Source organism: Falco punctatus (assembly GCF_963210335.1).
Source record: "Falco punctatus genome assembly, chromosome: 7".
Lineage (NCBI taxonomy): Eukaryota > Metazoa > Chordata > Aves > Falconiformes > Falconidae > Falco > Falco punctatus.
Window position 1 is genome coordinate 26,199,481 of NC_137587.1, and position 24,794 is coordinate 26,224,274.

The 24,794-nt window shown below is 37.2% G+C and overlaps 1 protein-coding gene across 21 annotated transcripts in view; it reads right to left on the reverse strand.

Moving 5' to 3' along the window:
* The window catches only part of LRRC4C (leucine rich repeat containing 4C), a 548,895-nt gene continuing 524,101 nt past the window's right edge, over positions 1-24,794 (reverse strand). For 20 of the 21 annotated variants that reach the window (XM_080396367.1, XM_080396365.1, XM_080396369.1 and 17 more), the window contains one exon: positions 1-11,492. In XM_080396367.1, coding sequence (XP_080252493.1) covers positions 9,535-11,451 — 1,917 coding nt within the window. In that variant the 5' untranslated portion in view covers positions 11,452-11,492 and the 3' untranslated portion in view covers positions 1-9,534. Of the gene's footprint in view, positions 23,737-24,794 lie in introns of all 21 variants that reach the window. The other variant, XM_080396370.1, reaches the window with a different exon arrangement.

The window sequence follows — 24,794 nt, forward strand, 5'->3', positions numbered from 1 at the left end:
TTTGTATTTGCTTTTTTTTTTTTTTTGGTGTCTTGACTGACATATTTCTTCTAATAGCTTTTTCATGGGCTTTGTCATCCAGACAAACGTTATCTGGATTCATTTATGTCCTGGAAGAAACATCACCAGCTTCTTTCTTCTTATGGCCATTACTTGTGCCATTCCTTGGAAATACCCTGAGAAATGAAATGGAATAAAGATAATTAATCTTATCAATTAGGATTGCAGAGAAATATGACTATTGGAAGTTTCTGTGAGGGGTGGACAGAGAGCAGTTTGAGCAGACATATAGTGACAACTCATTTACTTTTGCATAACTTAGGCTCCAAAGACAGGTTTTTAACTATCAAACCCTTTGCAGCTACTCTAAGATACAGCACTTAATGGGAACTTGAATGAGGATATAGAAAGCTAACCACAAGGCAAAACTCGGGAGGAAGAGATGTTATAACTACCCCACAATGAATATACGGTGTTCTATTTGCAATGTGTCTGATAGCATTTGTATCTTTGAGTAAATGTTCTTACAGAGACCTGCATTTGTCACAGAAGATGCAGAAACTGAATACCCTCTTGCGCGCAGGAGAGGAGATGCAGAAACTGAATACTTCTCATACGCTTCTGGTACATCCTTAAAGTCAAAGCTGCAACGCTGTTGCAGCAAAGCAATGTGAAGGACTTGGTTCTCGGCCCAACAATTCTGTTAGAACTTAAATAACATTTTAAAAGAACAAAATACTTTCCCTACCGAACCATTGTAGCAGCACATGTCAGATCACAACTTTAAAATTAAACTAGAGCAACAGACCACTAGCAGTGGATTAGATGCCATAAATTTGCACAACTGTAAAATTTTGGCATCATTCCTAGTAATGTGCTTCCATAACTGCGCTATCAGTACTTAACAGTCATTTTAAAAAAGACCCATAATTAACTGTGGTCAGCAGACAGAAAATCCGCTTAAAAAAAGGCTGATACAATCCTTCAGTGATGTTGACCGAATGCCAGTATTGTGGCACCTCCACCAATAATGCACGAAGTATAATTGCAGAAATCTAAACCACTAACAGATTTCAGCAATTTTAAATAAGAAAACAGCTTACTGAAAAAGTCGGCTTCTTTTTTATAAGGCTGTCAAACAGACTACAGGAGATGGAGTATTTTTCTCCTATTCAGAGACAGCATCTTCCCATGTTAAGATACAACCAGAAATTAATTACGTCACACCAGTCAGGCTGTTCTGCTGGTTTTCTGCAACCAAACCCTAATTGCCACAGAAGCCTGTAAAGTTTGAGTGTACTGTGTTTTGCTGTTAAGCCTTGAAATGAGTGCTAGACAGCCACACTCTTCCACACCTCCATTTAACAGCAATGTTCTGTGTTTGTGTGGAGGAAAGACGCCTAATGACTTTATGGACTGACTCTCAATGAGACACAAAGAGTGACAGAACCCAATAATGCTGTGAGGGTAGTGAATGAGAGCAGATACTGCCATGAAGTTAGGGAGGATACATAGCAGGGCAATGCAGACTTAGATCCTACAACCGTGTATCATGGAGAAAATATATAATTAAAAAAAGACTCAGCTCTTGAGGAAATATTTTGCATGAAAACTGAAGGCAAAGGAAGAAGCTGAAATTGTAAACAGAGGCAAGGAAAAACGCTTCTAATCTGAAACATAATAAAACCCACAGAAAATTTATTTGACCAATGGAGGAAAAAAGCATATCCAAAACCTAAAGAATCCTGAAAAAAATTAAAAGATGTACTTATTTGGCCTTCCTACTCTTTCATGATAGGAAATTTGAATGAAATTAAGAAAATAGTAAGAACACATAAACCCTGAACCTTCACAAATTTCATCAGAGAGTCAAATTTTCTATCATACCATTTCATTTCCTCAATTATATTTGTTTGTAAAGGCAAAAAGAAAGCAACTTAAAACAAAAAGCAAAAACACACTAACAAATGACCAGGTGTTTCATAAGATAACTTTTTTTTTTTTTTTTTCCCAAAAAAATTCTTATACCAGTTATATTAGCCAGGAAAAAATGTAATCCCCACTTGAGGGGAGAAAGGGAGAGAAAATGTACAAATAAACCTTGTTTTAGTTCCTAATTAAAAATACTGTATTACTGAAAATAATCCCAGAGGATAGAAATTGATAGTTCTACTAAATTTAACATTTCACTACTATCATCCTATGCATTTTAGTGCTTCTTCCAGATTCACTTTGAGGGACCAATTTCAAATTCAGCATACGTTAATGTCAAATTGATATTTACATGCAGAAATTACCAATTGAATGCTCCCAGAATTCTCTTGGGAAACTGTTTTCTACTAGTAAAGTATGAATATTCTTTTTTTCAGAATTCCAACCTACAGTCACCTCTTAGTGTCTTAGTACAATATCGTAACATCGTCAATAGTTCTCTGAGACTGGTTTAACCCATACAAGTCTAAAGACTGTGCTTTTATAAATTCTAAAATATTCCATCACTTTCCAATGTGATTTATTTAGAATGCATTCATCAGTTATGTTCCTACTGAGAATGCGTTCATCAATAATGTTCAACTGTTACCCAGCCATACCAGGAGACAAAATGCATGGAATAAGAAAAGGAGGGCACAAAAGGAGAAAATAGCTTCTCAAACCTTTTCAACTTCCTTCTTTCTAATTTTTGGGGTTTTTTAACCTCCTTATAATGCTTAGTTATCTTCTCAGGATTCTTCTCCCCCCATTACCACTGCATTCTATTTTGTTCTTCCTTGCCTGGTCCAGCTCTTTATTATTCTGTTATTTTATTAGGCGGGCCAAAGCCTCCCTTTCAGTACAGAACTGATTGTTTCCCCACAGGAGTCTCAGGAATCAGCAGGGAGTTGAAAAGATAAACTCCAAGAGCCAATGTTTCTCTAGGTAGAAACAAGAGATGACAATATTTCCAACAATAGTTACACATATCCATCTTGATGGAAACACTGCTGAAACAGGCAACAGAATATTATCAAAAAAAAAAAAAAAAAAAAAAAAAGCATAAAACCTCTGTATGGAACTTAGCACAAGCCATGCAACTTCTCAGTGCCTCTGCTTTATTATTAAGTCTGATAAGGCCTTGATGACTTTGCTGAGTCAAATCGAGAAACTGTTCTTAACCAAAAAAAAAAACAACAAAAAAGGGGGATGAAGTACTGTTTGTTTAGGCATTTGCTTTCTAGGAATCAGAGACCATTGTTATTTATTGTTGTTTTTTAATAAAGTGCAATTTTATACAATGTGGAATACTTTTATAGTCTGACTATTCAAAGACACTGATATTTTTTCTTCAATTCTTTAGAATTTGATCAAATATTTCATCAGAAAATATTCAGAAAGCTATGTTCCAACAGGTTAAAAAAAAAAAGACTATGTCAGTCTGGAAGATAGTTAGTTAGCAAATGGAAATGGCAGGTGATCAACAGCTCTAATCTTATATACAATATTAAAAAGAAAAAAAAAAAATGAAACTGCCTTCCAGTATAAAGTAATTAATTGTTTAGGAGTTAATGGACTTAAATACCTAGTACCCAAAGCTGCAGAGGCTCTGCTTAGTAACACAACACTGACCTGTCTTCTGTCCCATTGGTCACTGGAATTCAGTCCCAAGACAGGCTGGAAGATGGATGCCTCAGGAAGAAAGCTTCAGAAAATGATAGCTGAACAGCTAGACAGAAGCGGCAAGCCAAGAAGGACAGGAAAAAGGAAGACCTACTTGACATCATGTGAGTACTGTTAAGAACAGAATTCAGATTTCCACTTTTTTGCTTAGACAACTAACTGTCCTTCTGAGGAATTAAATGAGCAAATGAAATCAAATTGAATTACATGTTACAAAATTAAATTAGTCATAGGGCTTGGATTAAGTCTGTGGTCCACTAACTCCAGTTCTGTTTTACTATATTCTCTCTCAGCTCATTTATTCCATCTTTCTCTTTGTTATACCTTTCTTCTTCTATTCCTTTAATCTCACCTGTAAAAGCACTTTATAAGTAATACACATATACAGATACATGTGCATGCACAGCATTCCATGATGTAGTTTCTCTCTGTTATTTTTTTTTTTAATAATAGGTTGTGTTTAACTGAGCTACTGTGAAAGGAACAGTAGTTTTCAAGTAAGATTTCAAGATTTTTTACTTCAGTAAAATACAATTGTAGTTTATAATTTAAATTTGATGAAAATATAATACATGCAAAACCTTCTTCTCCAAACTATGGTATGAATCATATATTGCTATCGTAGTAGAGGATGAAAGAAACTAAGGAATCTTTCATTGCACAAGCCATTTCAAGTACATTGAAAAAAGCCCCAGCAAATATTAAACGTGACCCTCCAACGGGTGGAGTTGGGATAATTTCGCAGAGAATTCCTTTGCATGCGCTGTCTGGGAAACTGTTCCAGAGCTGGAAGCTGAGATTGCATCATACACGTACAGCAAAAATTAAGAAGAAAACAGAAAACTATGGATAGGTCAGCCAGTATCCTTGCACAAGCTGCATGATACAAAAAAAAGTAACTTAAATTTTTGAGTTTGCAAATTGTGTTAGAAAAGATGTAAAGATTATCTGGGATATATGACTCCCACTTCTTCCTTTATTACATCATACTATTACTTTCAAGTCCAATAACATTCTAATTTCTTCAAATTTTTAATAAGGTTTCCTATTTTAACATATTGGTTTTCAAAGTTCTCAAAAATGCTAGGCTTTAATTTTTCTTTCTTATTTTACAAAAGGTAGCCATAAAATCATTTGATGAAGTATCATTTCAGTGTCTCCTCCTCATTCCAAAATTACATACCTCACTGGAGTTACGGTATCGGAAAGATTTCTGTCTTATGAAAGTCAGTCAGGTTTCACTTTAGAGAGCCCTTTAGAGAGCACTCCAATTAACAGACAGTCTAGGTCTAAGTTATAAATGTATGAAAGCAAGAACTAAACGCAAGACAAATTAAACACAATATTTTGTTTAACAAATCTCACCTAAAAAAAATGACCTATTGAAGCAAATAGCATGTAGCTATTGAAGTACAGAACTAATTTGTCTTCATAGAGTTAATATGGAAAAAAACTTTCCCAGACTCCTTCAAACGAGGACTAGCATTTCGTCGAAATACGACTTTGCCATTTGTGTAAAACTTACACTGTAGCTCTGAGACTTATTTTTATTCTTCAAGTTTCCAATTTTTTCGTGTGCACTAAGCCTTAAAACCTACTTGTGGTTCAAAGTGATAAAAAAAAATAAAACCCCCCAATCATTTCTAGTCATACACTGCATGGCTGAAGGCTGAGCTATTACACCCTGATTACTTCTGCATCTATGCTCTTAAGTGGGGAGCAGCCAACGAAGTTGTTCCCAACCCGAAGCACTCTTGCCCTGCTGTGCTCTTTCAGCTGCAAACCACAGACAGCCACAGTGTTTCTCCAGGGCACCACTACAGAGAGAGGCTCCACAGCCAACAGAAATTGCACATTTACTGGGTAGGTTTCCCAGGATCTTCCCAAGCCCCCTGCTTGCTCCTGAACCCTTGCTATTTTAGTAGTGATAGCTCTGGGTGTTAGTCTACTACAATACTAATATATAATACCACCTCCATAATAAAATGTTTGCCACTACCTTCAGACTAACTGTAGGTTGAATTTTAGATGCAAGTTTGAAATGAGATTCTTTTTGGCAACACCCGCACAAATGAGAAAAAGATGCATTAAATAGTTATACTAAGAAAAACAGAAACCCAGACTGTGAACTTTTCTTACTATACCTTAAAGATAAGGATAAATTATTTCTTCACTCACTTCTTTTGGTATGAAATTGCAAGGTAGCTCCTAATATTTCCTAGACCTTCACTACTTGGACTTAGAGAAAAAGCGAAAATTTCAAAAATGCTGCACTTAGTTCATGTTTAAAATGGAATATAAACTTTAGCAAAAAGTGAATAGCTTGAAAAGATTTTCCATTCTCCTCATTAAAAAGACCACAGTAATGGGTATATCTGGCATATAAAAGCTTGTAACAGCTGTTATAAAATATTTTCACAAGACTGTAAAGATAGTACAACTAAGTACAATATTAATTTAGTTACCTTTTCTCTAATGCTGTGATCAACCTACATAATGCCACCAGTGGGGGCAGGGAATCTTGAAAACATTACATGTAATTTTTAATGCATTAGAATACTTTAGCAAAAATACAATTACTATAATAAATGTCATGCATTTAGCCCTTTTCAAAGTAAAATGAAATGTCCATCTTGTATGGTGAATTGAATGGAACTCACTTTGCTTTTCACGTTATTCCTGCATATAGTGAGATTTGTAAGACTTGACAATTCCGGAAAGAAAATGGTTTGCATTTTGGTTTTGTACAGGACAGTAGGCAAACATCTTCATCAAATGAACTGAAGAATAATTCATCCTTTATCATGAGCCCACTAGAAAGTGATAGCTCATAATCAAGATCACAACTTTTTTGATCATTTTTTTTACATCACACACCATCTATAAAGTGGTCACCTGCAAGAGAAATTTCATTAGAGCTTTCTATCTGTTGTTCTCTGCCAGATAGGAGACCTGGGCTTCATTCTTAACATTGTAGTCAGGGGAGCAGTAAGAGGTTGCATTGCAGAGCTCATTTTAGTTTAAACTCTGATGTTCTCTAACTCTGGTATTTAATTAAACTACAAAAGTACTAGGTGTTTTGCAGAAGTAGGAAGGAGTCAGAAATAATCTCTGTGGTTCCAAGAAGGGTAGGGAAGCTGCTGGGAAAATCATAACTAATATAGATTCCACATAACACATATATAATCACCCAATCAAACACACCAAAATGCTTTTTCTTTATGCTTATTTTGAGCAAGCAGGAATATCTGGATTTTTTTTGCTTAGCCAATAAATCCAGATTAACACTCAATAAGAATTTGTATATTGTTTGAAACAGTAACTGATATTATTTTGTGTTACTCCAAAGAGGAAAAAGGTTGTCACTGACACGTGTCCCACTTGACAAGCTATACCTTTTTTTTCATAAGGGCTTCCTCCACATGACCTTTAGGAGTGAGTAAAAGCTACCTGTTTATAAAAACATAGTGACCATAAGTGCTTTCACAAATGCCGGTTAGAGAGTAGCCATAATTTTTTAACAGAAACCTGTTGATTGCAGATGGCCCAGATTTAGTTTTCCTGGAAATAATTTCTTCAATTTTCAGATAAGCATTGGTCATGGACACAATGTTACTGGCCAGATGGGCAAAGTACAAATAGCAATGTGTAATTACAGTGTTTCTGTACAGATTCTTATCACAATGTTTAAAAGAAATCACCAATGAAATGTTCTAATGCACTCTGAAGAAATAGGTAAGGCTAGGAATCACAACCGCAACGTTTTACATTCAGGTCCACCTTTGCCCTCTATTAAAATTCCCTTAGAGTAGATATTATTTTTCATGTAGTACATCAAAGGATAATGTCTTGCCAAATGTTTCTTTGAGATTATTATAGAACTTTGGGTTTTATTCTGTATTATACTTATCTGACTCCTTGCAGAGTGTGATTCATTGTCACCTATCTCCACCGTGTCCTCTTTAAATCAGGCCTTCTTACCACAATATTCACTTGCAACCTTGAGAACTGTGCCTCCAACAAAAGGTATTTACCCCCTCAACCTAGCAGAAATTCCTTCTTAAATTTATAGAATAGAAGTATACTGTTCAATAGGGTCTTCGTCCTGCATGCTAGTGCATACTAGAAAGCTCCAAAGAGATTTTGTAAGAACTAAGAACATTATTTACCTGGCACAGGACCTTGACAAGTCACAGTAAGGGTGGTTAAGGAAGAAAATAGGTAAAAAGACATTCAGAGATTATATATATATTTTTTTCCCCCTAATCTAAATCATCTGAAAATGCTTCTCTTCGGTTGCCAATGCATAAAGTAGTTTGATTTGGCAGAACTTCTACTTGGAAGAACACAGTGTCCTGGAGCCGCTTTTCTTATGCAAAGCCTTCCTTTTAGCTTTCAGCTTGCAAGGTATACGCCATTCCTACACCAATAAGCTAAATCCAGAGAACGTATATAAATACAAAGGAAAAGGGTGTACATTTCCTATTGGTAAATGAGTCTGAGTTTATATTAATGTAAAGTTTTTACTCTACAGGGATTCTAATTGTCATGCAAATTACAGTAACCTATACTCTCCTCTGATTTGGCTGGCTTTGTTCTTTCTATATATTTCAGACAAAGTCCTTGGAGTTTTTCCTGTGAGTTACTCCATTTACAGCATTTTGATTTCATTTTGCACATAGGGATACAGCTTTGATTACTGTTATTATAGATAGCTAAACATAATTCATATTTATGTCTAGAAGTCCCAGAACAAGTGAACTGGAAACCAGTAGCTTTAATATAAACATGAATTTTCTTATTGACAGTTATAAATAACAAAAAAACAGAACAAACTTTCCAGCTTTGTCTAATAAATTCCGTGATAACTGGAACTCCTTGCAAAACTTTTTCTGGTATTGTGAAATAAATCTTGGAATATAATAGAGATAATTGAAAACACCATTAGAAGAATGATCTTAATCTTGCATTAAAAGCCAAACACCCTTGTTTGCTACTATGCTGCTTATATAATCTAAAATGAAAACTATGCTATTCTTCAGTAATGATCCAGAATGGTTTAATTATTCTCTTTAAAGTGATTATGTTTTGGACCATCACAGCAGAATATTATAAGAATTTTAACAAACTTTTGATGCTTAATGCCACACTAAAAATGAGCTATATCCAAGTACAGAAAAAAACAGTATTTTATTTATAATCTTATCTTAGTGTTTGAACTACAAATTCTGGTTCTAGAATTGTTTAAAATATCATGGGGTTTATAGGTTTTCACAAGTAAATTAATTTCTTGGTTGTTTCTTGTTTTTGTTTTTTGTTTTTGTTTTTTTTACTTTGTTTTCCATTTCTTCACAGAACGGTGCTTTCAGTAAATACAGAGCAAATCATTACACGGAAGAAAAAACGCTTGATTGTTTGCTTTCTCATTTGTAAAGTTGCTGTTATTATTCCATTCTCTATTGAATAATTTCAAAAAGGGCATGAGGAAACAAAAGAAAAAAGTGACAAAATAGACTGAATCTCACCACTAGAATTCACCATAAAAATTCCCAAAGTGTAACAGAATTCTTACAAAATTTCCTAGACCAGTTCTTTTAGGGAATCAAGATCTCCTATGAAAAATATGGCAAATGGGAGTCAGGGTAGGTTGGGGAGGAAAAAGGGAAAGAGTAGGGTAAATAAGTGCAGCAAAAACAGGTTCTGAGGAATACACATAATTTTGTCTGCTTTAGATCACAATAGAATTTTTAATAAATAAATTTCTTTTTCTTTGTAAAGACACTTTTTTGAAACAGTAGATTTAGCCCAGTCATTTGTGTCATTTGTTTTATAAACCATCTTTTGTTGTCCCCACCCCCACCCCATAATGTCATAAATGTTTTAGATCTGAGTCTCTTGTACATTGTCTTTTGAGTTCATTCGGATCAATAACGGTTCATGCACTGAACTGTGTATTGAATTTATTGTGTTAACTGTTGTTGTGTGGTTGAAAGGAGACTTATAAGAGTTATAGTGATTTAGGTGCTCATGCTCTATTGCTGGCATGGGCAAGTGACTCTCTATGGGCGTATCACCTGTAAGCTCATCATCCACATTAATGATCTCTACAGTCCGTGTTGGAGCATGATGGTTCTGCCGGTGATGCTGTTTCCTCATTTTGTAGAAAATTACTAGCATCACAGCAGCCATGAGAGTAATAGCCACAAAACAACCAATTATGATTTTGGTAGTCTTCATAACCTCATCTATTCCCGGGATCCCGTTGTTTGCGTCCGTCACAGGAATGGTGAACGTTTTTTCTGTTGATCTTGTGCTCTGTGGAGTTAGTGAGGTTGTCATGTTAGTGGTCTCCCAGTTGGTAACTGGTGTGGGCCCAACCTGCTCGGTGGTCTGTGCCTCATCCTGAGAAGGTTCCACAGTCTCTACTGTGACGGTTGAAAAGTACGTGTAACCAGGGTTATCCAGGGCAGTCACATTCAGCGTGGCAGAAGCTGTGGTATTGCCAACAGAGTTACTCACCATGCATGTATACAAACCCGTGTCTTGCACAGTTACCTTTGTAAAATTTAATGTACCATCACTGAGCACAGCAATCCGAACTCTGTATGCCCCATGCGTCATAACAGATCCATTTGGAGTAATCCAAGATACAGAGGTCAGGGAGGTCGATGCCCGGCATTTCATCTCTGCAGCCATGCCTTCTGTGACGTTGAGGTCTGCTGGTGGCTCCACTATGACAGGAGCATAACATGTGAAGTAGTTCAGGTCCAGCTCACCGATGTACCTTCCTTTTAAACTGGGAGGCGTGTGGCAACGGGCACAGCATGCAGTATTGGAGGGTGCCTTGTCTTTAATCCACCAGCTGAGCCAAAGGATATCACAGTTGCAGTTCCAAGGATTGTGATGCAAGTGGATCCTTTCTAGGTGGAGTGGTGTGAACAGGTCATGAGGCAGGAGTGTTAGGTTGTTGTGTGCCAGATTGATCTCTACAAGTGACTGCAGGTTATCGAAAGCATTCCTTTCTATCACTTGAATCTGGGACTGTATCATCCACAATTTCTGAAGATGCATTAACCCTTGGAAAGAACCTGGCCGAATGGCAGTCAGGTGATTCCCAGAAAGATCTAACTCATCCAGTTTTACAAGTGGGGTGAGGTTAGGAATCTCTCGAAGATTGCACATGGCAAGGTTCAAATACCTCAAGTTGGACAGACCTTCAAAGGCACCTTCTGAGATGTATGAAAGCCTTTTCAATTCCCCCAAATCCAGCCTCCGGAGAGAAGGGATTCTGTTAAAAGCATAAGAAGGGATGCTTTCAATGGGGTTGTTTCTCAACCACAGTTCCTTCAGTTTTGACAGGTATACAAAAGCCCCATTTGGGATAGTGGTCAGACGATTGTCAAAGAGTTCCAAAGTGTTAAGATTGGCCAGACCATTGAAAGCCCCTATTTCAATAGTTCTGATGTGATTCCTGCTGAGCTGCAGGATTTCTAGGTGCCTCAGGTGTTTGAAGCTATTAACTTTAATGATTTGGATCTGGTTCTCATGGAGATTGAGTAATCGGGTGTTGGTGGAGATGCCGTCTGGTACGTCTCTCAGATTTTTCCGTACACAAATCACTTTGCTGAACTGGTTGCTGCAGGAGCAGACAGAAGGGCAAGTTTGAGCCCTCACTAGACCAGCCACCACAAGAAGCTGAAGAGCCAACAGCACCACAAGCAGGGGGTCAAATAGGGCCCTGTTAAACCTAGGACCTATCATTATCTGCTGTGGATGTAAGGTCATCTTGTTCAACATTCATAATTTATTTGGTGTTGGTCCTTCTGGAGTTTGAATAGCTGAAAGAAGAAGAAGGAGGAGAATGTTAGATTAGTCTCAAACATTTAAGTGTGCTCTCTAAGCAAAGACTTCTAAAGTCCTTCCAGTCAGCTCTACCAATTTCACAAAACTCTGCAGGAAGAATATCTACAGAAATTGTAGCATTTTGTTTCCTGTGCAGCTATGTATGCCAGCTGTAATTGACAATGAGATAAGAAAAAGCCAGATACTAGCTTTTCCTGCTCATTCCAATATATAACATATGTAGCTGGATGGCAGATAACAAGTTCAACCACAGTGGATACCTGAAAAGGAATGTTCTAACTCAGGGGCAGAGTTTAAAGAAGTGACATGGCCTCAAAAGACAAAACTGAGTAAGATCGGAATCATCACAATATTCAAGGTGTTAACCTTCTTGACACACTGTAAGACAAAACATCAGATAATACGAAGAACAAGTAGGCACTCCTCTTTCATTTGGGTGAAAATCTTTTGCCTATACAAATGTGATTCCTGCACTGGAGTCTAACTAGAAGTAAAGCCTTTAATACTGAATGTAGCAGGTCATGCAAATGTCAGGGCAAGGTCTTGCCTATTTCAAATGTAAAAAAAAAAAAAAAAAAAAAAAAAAAGCCAAATAAAACAAAAACCCAAACAAACATGATAGGCATCAATTCTTCCCTACCGTTAAACAGCATCATCCAATTTCATGGTATTTCCTCCTCAATTCTTTTGTTTGGCACCAACAGCAGAGAAACACTCATTAGAAAATGTGTGCTGAACACAGAAATAAGAACAGCCATTTAAATGCTGAAAAATATATCTCCGTAGTTTCAGGGTTGGCAGTTTCATTGGCATCTCTAAAAAAATCCTACAGGTTTTACTGTAAGGAGAAAAAGACCTTTACACTACAAATGATAATTACTCTTTTAAGAATTTCAGTACTGATTCATTTGTGGTAGTTCTTACAGCCCCCAGCCCTCAGTTCATTTTCAATCTCTGTTGCTCAGTGCAAGGTCCCTCTGTTGTAGAGATTAATGAAATTTGCTATAAATCAGCCAAAAGTGAAGCCTTATAAATTACAGCAAGCTTAAAGCATATTTATAACCTAGAGCACTCAGATGCATAATACATGTATCCAATAAAACAAAATACTATAAGGCAACATTTTTCCACTCCAGGCTCCAAACTGTTTCATTTTATGTAAAAAAGCACTATCTTTCTGTAAAAAAACATTACAGGAAAAAAATATATTAACTTGCATCTCACAGCAATTAATTTTATGAAAGTTTTTTTTTTCTAATTATATATTCAGAAAATGTGTATTTGAGAATTAATTTCTGCACTTTAAAAAAAAATTCTATAACAGTTCAGAGCTAGCAAGTGTTCTCATCTTTTAATAAATTACTGCAGAGAATGCCAATATAATGGTTAAAAACCTGTGAATGGGAATTGGAAAGCTTGGGCTGTATCTGTTTGTTTGATCTGTAAGTGTTATTTATAAAACATCATTCTTGTTATGAAAAATTCACAAAACCAATGTGTTTTGCAACCTCGAGCAACTAACTCAACTTCTCTCAGCGGCTTACACTCCTGTCATGTGACTCTGCAGAATCCATTGGCTGTAGTGTTATATATTACTGCTCCCACCTTTCTATCTCTTTCCTCGGCCAACAACTGTACTGGAATCAGCTTCACCGGTTTAGGACAATGTACTAGACTAGATGAGGGGAGGGGTGATTGCTGGACACACTTCCTTTTTACTGAAGGCATACAAGGTCACTTATCTCTTCAGAGGTGTTGAACACATATGGAGAAACACTCAGTTAATTACTAAAATTCAAGTTCCTTTACATCAAAAATCCAGCTGTAGTAAAACTATGTGCAAAAACTGGGTGAAAAGGACATGGTTCCCATCTTTCCTACACTGTCATGAAGAAGAACCTACCCACAGTAGTCAAAAGAATTACATCAGTGAGTCTAATATCAATTTCAGGTTCCTTAGTTAAGATCTGTGATCCAAGAACTATGCTGTTGAATAGTAATTAACCATCTTCCATAATAATTAATGTGATTGGGCTAGCATTTTTGTTTGTCACTAGTATTTTTATTCTGTAGATTTGTCTTTTCTTTCCTTTCTCATTTTTTAAATTCTTATCCCCTAAGGACTTGGACTGGATAACAAATTCCATTAACAAGTAATAAAACAGATACAGAAACACACCAAACCAATTATTTTACCATTTCAGTTGTGCAACGCTATTGTCTTTGCTGGAACCAAGATGAGAACTCAGCCCTCTACGTCCAGCTTCAGAGCTCCCAGTTATCTTTGTGTGGCTGGTGCGGCACCAGGAGCGTGTGTGGCTTGTAGAGATGACGGGAATCTTCTGTGCTCTCTCTCAGACCCATTCACTATTAAATGCCAGCTTTGTGAGATGCCATATGGTTTCTCTACCTTTCTTTTTGCTACTTTCCACTCTCATTTCTGGATCCTGGGTGCACCGAAGGACCAGGAAAACTATGGGATTTGTAGAACAAGAAAGTGTAGGAAAAATAAGAAAGGTCATGAGAGAGCAAGTGCCCTCAACATCAGCCAGTGTATGCATAAACTCCCTTCAGCTGCCTCTCTGCCAGCCTACCTAAAGCTGATGATGCCAGACCATGCTGCGAACACTCCAAGGCACTTCTTTCCTTTTCTGACTTTGTGCACCTGATGGTATATCCCACCATTCCCTTCACCTGCTCCTTTATCCAGCAAACCTTCTCTTTCCATCACTACACATATACTCCGTGGGTAAAAAAAATATTTTACTTGAATACACTATTTCATTATAACAAATACATTATCCAGTTATGAGATTGATCAGCAAAACTCATTCAAACCAAAACAAAAATTTCCCATGTCTCAGTTGCAAAAAGATTTTTAAAAGAAATGCTTTTGTTTTATCTTGTTAAAATAAATGCCCTACACTCCTCCCATTTTTGGTTATTGACTCAAACAATAAATCAGTCACACAGAACAGCTCTTTCCTTGTGCTGAAGGCCAAAATTGCCCATGGCTTTTACATTTCTCTTTTTCCCCAGTCCTGTGCTAGGGATGTCTCAATCAAACATATGCTTCAGAACTATGAACTATCAAAGACCTTCAGGGAATTCTGCAACCCTCAGGTTTCTGCAAAATTCAAATCTGTGTATACTTCAAATACAAGCTTGGTCACTGACTAGTTATTAGCTGCTCTGAGTATATAATTTGAAGACTGTATCACCATTTTGTGAGATGTGGATGGAAAGTTCTAAATATATTTTCATACGTGTTGGTGTCTTTGATTCTTCTGTGTCTAAGCTGCATCTTGTTTAACATATAAGTACAGAAGATCTATATTGCCATTCCTCTGGAATGTTTTCTGAGAAGCAGTGAGAGTAAATCTTAGCTTTTGTAGCCACCATTTGATTTAACTTTGGATTTATGTACATGACTAAAATTTTTTCCCTCCTTTTTCATAATACAGGAAGCAAAATGCGGTATTTGGCGTAAGACCATGCTAACTGGGCTTGGTGCTGCTAACATACAGGGGAGCTGGTTCAGAAAAGCCAATTTGACAGCAGAAAATATGCTAAGCAATGCCTTCCAGGTCCTCACTTCCAACTGGTGATCATTCCATGAGGCTAACATACTGCAGTGAGATTCCTAGTGACAGTAGGAATGTATTAAAAAGGTCCTTTATTTTATACTGGTGGTTTTCTACAGCTCAGAGCTTAAGTATTCAGGAAGTCTTGGAGCAGTCATTTCACATCAGGGTAATTTGAAATCATAAATACCCCGGAAATACCCTAGAAAAAAATTACCCAGCACAAAACCACAGTGGAGAATTCATTTAAAGCTTTGAAGAACATTATGGAAATATTTTAATGTGCTTTACATAAAGACCCATCTGGAACTCTGTACTAGAGTAAATTGCTATTCAATATCTATCCATTATGCTAGAGACACATGAAGGTTTAGCTTTATAAATCCACACATAGAACATAGACCATCAACCAGGTTCTTTAGTCTTTGTTGACACTTCTTTGTCGTCTAAGTGATTTTTTTCCCCCTTCATTTTTCTAGTTCCAAAATATCAACTCTATGGTCAATTCAATAACACTAGTGCCCTCTGCTGTATAGATTTAAAATGTAGTTTAAAATGCTAAGAATTTCCTTACTGCCCAGTCAGTTCCCCAGGCACCACACAGTTATTAAATGTGTTGCCAAACGCGACCTTAAGTCCATCTGTGGCATTGCTCTAATTACCAAAGTGCATATCATCTGTCATTTTAGTACAGTAATGTATATTCTCTTTATGGCCATGGAGACATACACATACATATATGGAGAGTTATTTGTTTTGGTATTTACTTCCACAGAACTCAAAAAATCTTTTTTTTAAATTGACATTTGATGTGCTTATCTGATACTTAGTCTCTATGTACTACAGATTTTCCTTTAAGCAAAAAGCATTGCCCTCTTAAGATCCAATGCAGAAGATGAAGCAAGGAATGACAGAGCTAATCTACCTCTGCAGATGTGCACACTGCAGTTTTCCTTAGGGACAGCCTGAAAGATGCAGTAGTTATGCTATTGGAAGGTAACCTTGCCAAACGTGTATGCAGAGATGTCTTCCTTATGGGCACTGTAACAAAATCCGCAATTCATTTTTCTGTTTTGTTTTTTTTTTTTTTTCCATAATTAGGTCTTAGGTCTGATGTGCTTTGATCTCTCTTTGTTATTTCACCAGGAGAAAGGGATTACATTCACTCTGATCTCTGATGGATTTTCCTGTATCGGTGGGCTTTGGTTACAAAAGAGGACTTCTACACCATTCCCAAAGATCTGCCTAATGAGGTATGGCAGGTGGCAAAGACATTTTCCCAAGCTCCAGTGACCCCTAGCTGGATCACTGGCAGTTTAGTTGCTGTTGGCAACTCATCCTTAGCTTTCTGTTCAGTCTATGGTTCTATGAATAACTGTCTCAGCAGTGGAGCAGTGCAGTGCAAAGGCCATGGCTTTATCCCAATATAAGGTTTATGATACAGTATGATCTAACACACTTTGATTGGTGTTGTACATCTGCCATTAAAAAATATGATGTGATGCTATAATGTCACTGCATTGAAAATATAGGCAGAATTTATCCGATATCAGGTGATTAAACTATCACAGTAAATTTAAATCATCACAAGTGCATCACAGTTAAATCTCAACTAAAGCACGGTTCAACTATCACAACTCTCCCTCAGCCACGTGCCAGCAAATTTCAGGGTGAGGAGCATTCACATCACTTTTTACAACGTTTTTCAAGCTGACAGATACGGGGATGCATTCAGAAAATGCACCTTTGCTTCCCTTTATATAGCACAGATATGTATGCTGTACATCACACTCTTTAAAAGAGGTTTTTGAGAGAAAATCCCTTTACAAAGATATCTGCATTTTTTAGTAAACAAGCCACTCTAGAGTTGCAAATTAAATGGCAGATTTCCAAACATATGAAGAGGAGCTAGGTGTGTTGAGCAGCTAATTACTCTGGGAAGTCTCTTCCAGTAGTATCAGCACTGGAGAATTCAAAATAGTGTCTGTATGGAACAGAGCATGGATTACAGCAATAAAAATAGGTCTAAATTCCAGGATGACCTTATGCAGAAGTGACTCTTTTGACTCTCTTTTCAAGAATGCTAAATGCTCTTAGGGTCTGAGACTGATCCCCTTTTGGCAGCAATGCCAGCAGGGGAAGCCAAGGGAATTCCCCTTTAGATACCAGGGGACAAGCACACAATATGTTTTAGCTCGACAAAATACTGAAACGCATGAGTGTAAACCCTTGTCCCAGAACAGCGACTGAAATGTGGGCAGGGAGCTCCACCGGGGTCAGAAATCCTCTATCAACATCTGCTCTGCAAATGCTCCTGCAGCCTGACATGCGTGTCCCCATATGGCTGTGAAAGGCTGGGCTGATGGAGCCACACTGCTGGGGACTCACTCACCATACCCTCCCGCTTCCCACCCCGCCTTCTCCATCCTGAAACTCCTTTCCACCTGGCTGAGCCCCCGAGGACTAGAGCTTTCAGGTCAGGAGAGGTACAAACACCTCGTGCTGTTCCCTGCCCAAATACCGTACAACAACATTATTCTTTTTCACCATTGGATATCTTTGTCACCAACAAAGGAACACATACTATGTTCTTAACAGAACATTGCAAAAATCATGCAAAATCCGTCAACTGGGTAACAACAGACCTCATATGTTTCTCTTCCTAATCTTATTTTTTCCTTTCCTCATGGATTGGCTCCTGTCTGAGGTGTTTTTTAAAGGGACTGTTTTACAGTGAAAACGCATCACTGCAGCTATATAGCTGTGTATCTTTTCCCCCATTCTTAAAACTCAGTTTTCCCTTTTCACTGCTATAGGACTTTAAAAGTCTCAACAACAGTTTAGGGAGCAATTGCAATAATGCCTAAAAACCTGGGAGATTTCAAAGCCCAGCAGCTTTTATCTATTTGGTTTTTATTTTATTTTTAGTTAAATACAGTGGAGGCTGAAGAGGGCTACATAGGCAGCCCCGCAATGCAAACTGATTGCTCATGAGACCAGATAAATCAAAACACTCACAATGCAAATTATACTCCTCTATGCATGTTTCACTGTTCTGCTCTGGGACATAGCTGGGATTTTCTGTGACCCCTTGAAGCATGTAAGTGTAGAAGGCAGGGTGGATACTGCTGTACCACGGATACTTCGTGGTTCTCTTCTGCAAGCTTTTTAAGACTCAGCTGAATCACTAAGACACTGACCAGAAAGACCTAAATGTGACCGGACATATTCAATCTCCCTGAATCACCACTGATTTCAGGGGAGTTCAATCAAGGATGAGTTTGACCCAGTCTGTCTTTTTCTTCATTTCTTTTATTTTGTTATACAGAAAACAGCTTTATTTCACACACCCCATTTTCCAGCATGATTTCATGTTCCCTCCCTCATGTCCTCCTACTGTTTAAAATTTTCTCCTTAACTGCATATAACAGAAATTAACACGAAATAGGCATTTTAAAAATGAGAAATTTAGTGTGCATTGATCTAGGCAAAAATATTTTTGTTTTACATGGAAATTAAGAGATTTCATAGTGTTTTAAACTAAATGAGTCTGGTAAGTCCCTTTATTTATAAATATTCTTTTACTCACAAGCATCATTTGCAGTTTGTGTCCTTATTACAACTCATAACATTTGCTAATTTTACAGGAAAGTCATAGGAAACACCATACAACATGTAATGGATATTTCTTTAGGACATACTTATTTTTATTAAAAGGAATTACTGACCTTTCCCTGGATGTCACCCAAGTGGTGAAGGGGACAAAACAGTCCTAATCTCTCTGTTCAGGCTGCTTACAGTGGTGTGAATAGGAGCAATCTTTGAACTACTCGTGATGAACTAATTTAAATTCTTTGATAAAAGCCACCACAATAGAGCTTTGTATTAGTCCACCCAGCAACATTCTAGAAATTTAATTGGAATTAACTTTTAAATTGGGTTAATTATACTGCATTAAATCTTTGTGTGGACACTCTTATTTAGAATTTAAGCTAAATTGAATCAAGGACACTATAATTTCAATTAGGAGTGTCCATAAAAAAAATGTAATTTTGTTTAGCTAGTCCCTTTTCAAAATTAATTTGGATTCATTTTCTTGAGACCCCATGTAGACATTAGGAATTTTTGTTCTGTATTGACTCAGGCTCAATTCAAATCAAAATTGCTTAAAGGTAGAAAGGTTTCCTACCTTATTGCTGATCCCTTGAGTTATTCAACTCCCATTTTGCTCTTCTCACTTCACTAATTCAGTTGATAAAAGTTTATCTGAACCTTTTTTGTTTGTTTCATCTTCTATATTTTTCTGGACAGATACTTATGTAGGGGCAAACAGGCAACTGTACAGAAGAAATTTTGTAATAGCTCTGATTGATAACAGCATTCTCTTCATTACAGCAGCATGTCATTACATCTCACGCGCCAACCATGATATAAGGGGAAGTCATACAAGCACCTTCAAGATTTCACTATCTTATGCCAGAAATAACTCCATGAGCAACAATTAAACCACAGCACATCTATAATGATTGAAAGGATGCTTTCTTAATCTCCTGGTTTATTATCAAAGATCACAGATTCCCATTTGGAAGAAATCTGTGCACCACAACAAAATATGCGTAAAGGCAATGCTTAATAAAACATCATATAATATTCCAAAGCACTGGCCTAAAACAGTGCAGTTTTCACTCCTGTCACACTGGAGGTCATTACTTTGAAACACTGTAATATTTCTTTGTATTAAGCAGACTAGCAGTGATTTAAGACAACGTCTATTTAAAGGTGCTACAGTGATACTTCATTTCAAAGAAACTAGATTTGGTCTGGTAGAATATTATAAATCTTTCTACATAGGAGCATTAAATTGTATAAATTAACTTTCTTTTCAACAACATACTACAGGATCTCAAACTAGCAGGCAAAAATCTGCAGGTTAAGTATATGACATATTAAAATGTGCCTTTTAAGAGATGCAAAGCAAAAAAAAATGCAAGGCTGATGGTATCCAGGATGTTAGCCCTGACTCATTACAAAGTTTTCTCCCTAGTCAAAACGATAAAAAACAAACATAGGAAATGTCAGCTCAGAACACCATATAGTCTAAGAATGGATATACAGTAGCCAGTTCAATGAAGAACAAGAAAAAATGTTGGCACACTATATACTTGCCCTTAAGAAAGTTTAATCCTAATCCTAGAACATTGGAGTCTAGTTTTTAAAGTGCAAAACATCCTTTTCTAAGCTACAATATGTGCATTTATCTACTGCATGTGCTAATGCTGAATATTCTTGTTACCCATACAAATCATCCTTTGAGCCTTGCTGAGCTCTTGGCCTCAGTGCATAATACACACTAAAAGACAGAAATATTTTCGTTTGATGAGCATATAATGCAGCTGTGGATTAGCAGTAGTTTCTATACTTTGGCAACAGAGATGCTCTGGTAAAATTTTGAAGTCATTTAGAAAGATTTAAAGATTATTTTGAAATTAGCGAATCAGAAGATTGTCCATTTCAGTGGCATAAAAAAATTGAGTTTGTGCCTTAACAAGTGCCATTTTTCCAAATGCATTTTGCAATATGTAAAACAAAGAACACTGAGGGATGAAAGGGAAGTATATTAAAGCAGCCATGCAAAATCTGCACCAGTGCTTTTCAGGGTATGAATTAACATAGGTATCTGCCTAAATACTTCTATGCTATAATGCTGTGTCAAGAAAGGTGTCTTCCTTTTTTAAGGTATGAACTATTTGATGTTGATTTGCAGAAGTGCTTGACAGGTATTTCATAACCTTGGTAACTACAGGTTGTATTGCTAGTACGCATTATTCTAAAATACCTTCTAGGAGAAACAGACCCAGCTAGTAACTCACTAAAGCAGCCGAGTCCATTTTGCATCATTGCATTTGTAGTGACTAACTGAGTCCAAATTACTCCCTTATTCTGCTAATAAACAAAAAGACAAAGAGAAAAAGAGACATGAGATAAAAAGTTAAGGCTGCAAATAGCCTCCAGTCTGGCAAAAGATGGTTAAACTTCTTGTCCTTGGTAACTATGGAAACCCCTTAAGGTAAGAGTGGAACACAGGCATTTTGTGGTCCGCAATTTACAAGCTGTTTATTTAATTATGAAGGAATTTGAAATTGTTAGGGGCAATGCAATTATCATACTGTGATAGCGTTTTGAGAGAAAAAAAATAGGTACATAGAAATATAAGAAGTTAATTTTTTGGAAAATTACTTGTTTTAGTAATTTTCTGCAGCACATTGTTTTTTACTGAGACTTGTGATTTATTTTTTTTTTCCAAAAGGGTGTGTGGAGCCAAAATTAGTAATACAACATTTTGCCATAATATCCCTCAGTAGATTCATAGTAATTATGTCCATTCTATGCCTCATGAACAAAACCAAGGTCAGGGTGTATTTCAATTAAACCCTAGGTGTTACCAAAGTGCAGCACAGCCAGAACAGCAAGCACATTATTACCAGATCTGTCACTGCTGGGCAATGAACAGGTCACAGGTGCTCCTGCGTACAGTATTTGTTCACCTTAAAATATGACAAGTGGGAAAATGTTTCCATTCAATTTAGGAGGCAGCTAGTGAAATAAAATTAAGAATGAAACTGTGGTGACTCAGGGGGGCTATAACAACTACTTACAAGTATTTTCCTGGATCTGAACAACAAACTTTGACCTGATACTTCTGTTGTTGGGAGCTGCATGAATGTAAGGACCCCAGGTCCCTTTGCATACAATGAGAGTTTTGGCAACCATCCATGTTTGATTGTATCACCTTAATAAGAAGTCAAACACAAACACATCCTCACAAGCCCTCTGGAAAGGAGATAGGTAATATTATAGGTAATTCAGCTTACGGCTGAAGAAACTGAGGCAATAATGCATTAAATCACTTGCCAAAATTTAGCATGTGTCTACACAATACTTTGCAAACATGAGCTTCACACTCCATGCTGCCTAGATACAATGTGCATTGCTCCAAATGACAGCCACGTAGCAACTGTTAGCTTATTGCTGACTCCAGGCTAATGTGCCTCTCAGCACGGCTCCAGCCTGGCCTAAGAGCACAAAGACAGAGCCTGCCTCTGCGTGGAGCATGGATGACTCTCGCTCACAGCAGCCCACAAAAGTCCAAGTGGATATGCTATAATAAAAGGTGTCAGCAGTGCAGGCTGGACAGGGACCCAGAAATTCTGAATCACATTTCCAACCGCATGTGGACTTTATGCACATACTAAAGGGTGTGATCATCAAGCTTTAGAAGACCAACATGCCATGACATTTGAAACTAAATTTGATGAAATCTTAGGAAATATTCTGTCCTATTATACAGATTCCTGTATTTATTATTCTTACCATAGTATTTGTACACCTCCAGAAACACATTAAATATCCTAAACTCGTCATTTCATCTGCATATACTTTCTCTTGTTCCTTCTCCTACAGGACTGTATTCAGATGCTGTTCTGGTTTGGCAGGTATTATGAAGTATCTGCCACAAGCTGTTGACACTATAGATTACAAGTTTGAAGAAATACATTGTGAGTTTGAAATTACATTTTATGATATTCACTATGCTCTTCCTTCTTGAAACTCATTTGGACTTCTCATGAGAAGCATTCCTCTCTTCTACCCAGACAACAGCCCACAGACACTGATATGGATCACCTGGGACCCAGTCGAATCCTTCCTACAACGGGAACGGGCAGGAACTCCTGAGGGCCCACTGTCGCCTTTCCCCTGTGAACCGTTCTCAGAGCTTCCTCTTGGCGAGTCTCTCCAATATATGTGCTATGATCTTCTGATCCTTGACCATGGGGATCCTTTCATATAAGCCTCATTTCAGACAGGGTCTTGATAATTCCTGAACTAATTTTTAAATATAAATGTTTAAAACAACCTAAAGGAAAATTCCTGGCATAGAACTGTACAAGTAGCAAAATGTGATGCTTCAAATTCATTATCATTTGGGGCTATTGTCCTGATTTCAGCTGGGATAGAGTTAATTTTCTTCTTAGTAGCTGGTACAGTTCTGTGGTTTGGATTTAGGATGAGAATAATGTTGATAACACACTGATGTTTTAGTTGTTGCTAAGCAGTGCTTACTCTTAAGCACTTTTCAGTTCATGCTCTGCCAGTGAACAGGTGTACAAGAAGCCAGGAAGGAGCAGGGCCAGGACAGCTGACCCGAACTAGGCAAGGGGGTATTCCATACCATAGAATGTCATGCTGAGCATATACACTGGGGTGAGTTGGCCAGGGGCTGTCAATCACTGCTCAGGAACGGCTGGGCATCAGTCAGTGGGTATTGTGTATCACTTGGGTTTTATTCCTCTCTCTCCCTCTCCTCTTCTTTACAACTGTTATTGCTATTGTTGCTATTGTTATTATTTACTTTATTTCACTTATTAACCTGTTCATATCTCAATGATGGGTTTAACCTTTTCCTGATTCTCCTCTCCATCCCACCAGGGAGGGGTGAGGTGGGGGAGTGAGCAAGCAGCTGCGGGGAACTTAGTTGCTGGCTGGGTGGTTAAACCATGACAGGCTATCCAACTAGGAAGATGTAAATCTGTTGAAAAAGAACAACAGTTCACATTCAGGGAGCTATCCTCAGTAGCTGAAGAAAGAAAGGAAAGAAGGTAATAGTTAAGAGGTTCATAACTGTTTCACATGCAACTAGGCAAAGTGTCTTCTGGTACCACTGCACCAGTCCAGGGTAATATGAACTCCACCCTTCCCATCTGCAATAATGATATTCCCTCAAGCGTCAGTCCTTCTGCCGCAAACGTCTGTTTCTGATCTAGTAAAGGACTGATGATGTCTCACGGACCACAGTACTTTTGAAAGACAGAATGCTCCAAAACCAGTTTCACTCTAAAGTGACGAGTTACTAATGTTTAAATTAATAAATTCCCATAATAAGTGCATTAACCCCTGAATATGTTTGTATAAAGCATAGTCATAGGGTCACACATGTACATATAAGACTACATGTGAATTTTATCTTAACAGGTAAAACCCATCGTTTCCCTTGACAACTTACTCAAGCACTAGAAGCAAAACCAGAGACATAACTAAGTCAAATTATATAACTGTGTTGTTTACTTTGAATATTGCAAACAAAAATAATTATGCATTTTTACATTAACTTGTTTTAATTTTAAATTAATTCTGAAGTAACTTGTTAATACTGGAGCATTCTGTTTCTATATGTGCTGAAACTGGGCACTAGCACAATCCTGTATCATCCATCCAGTGTGTTTTCCTGAGGTACTCAAAACATAGTGTATACCTTTGCAGAATATATGGACTGATTCAAGAAGTGATAAAGTAGATCTGCCTGGAAAAATTATCATTAACAAAGAAAGCTTTGGAGGCAGCTTGGTGAAAATCAAAGGCTCCAAAGGAGTTTGTGAAAAACAGTGGTAAATTATATGACTTATTCTTTTTCTGTCTAGACCATCTATAAATTGAATCATAAAAGATAAACACAGAGAAGACATTATCTTTCCAAAACTTTACACTGCAACAAGTCTTTCAGAGAAAAATAATAGATTACTTCATATTTTCATGTAGACGTGTTTTTAAAATTGATTAATATACATTTATGTGATGGAATATCTTCTCTATGGAGGTTGCTTATAGACTGCTTATTGAAATCACTGGCCAAATTCA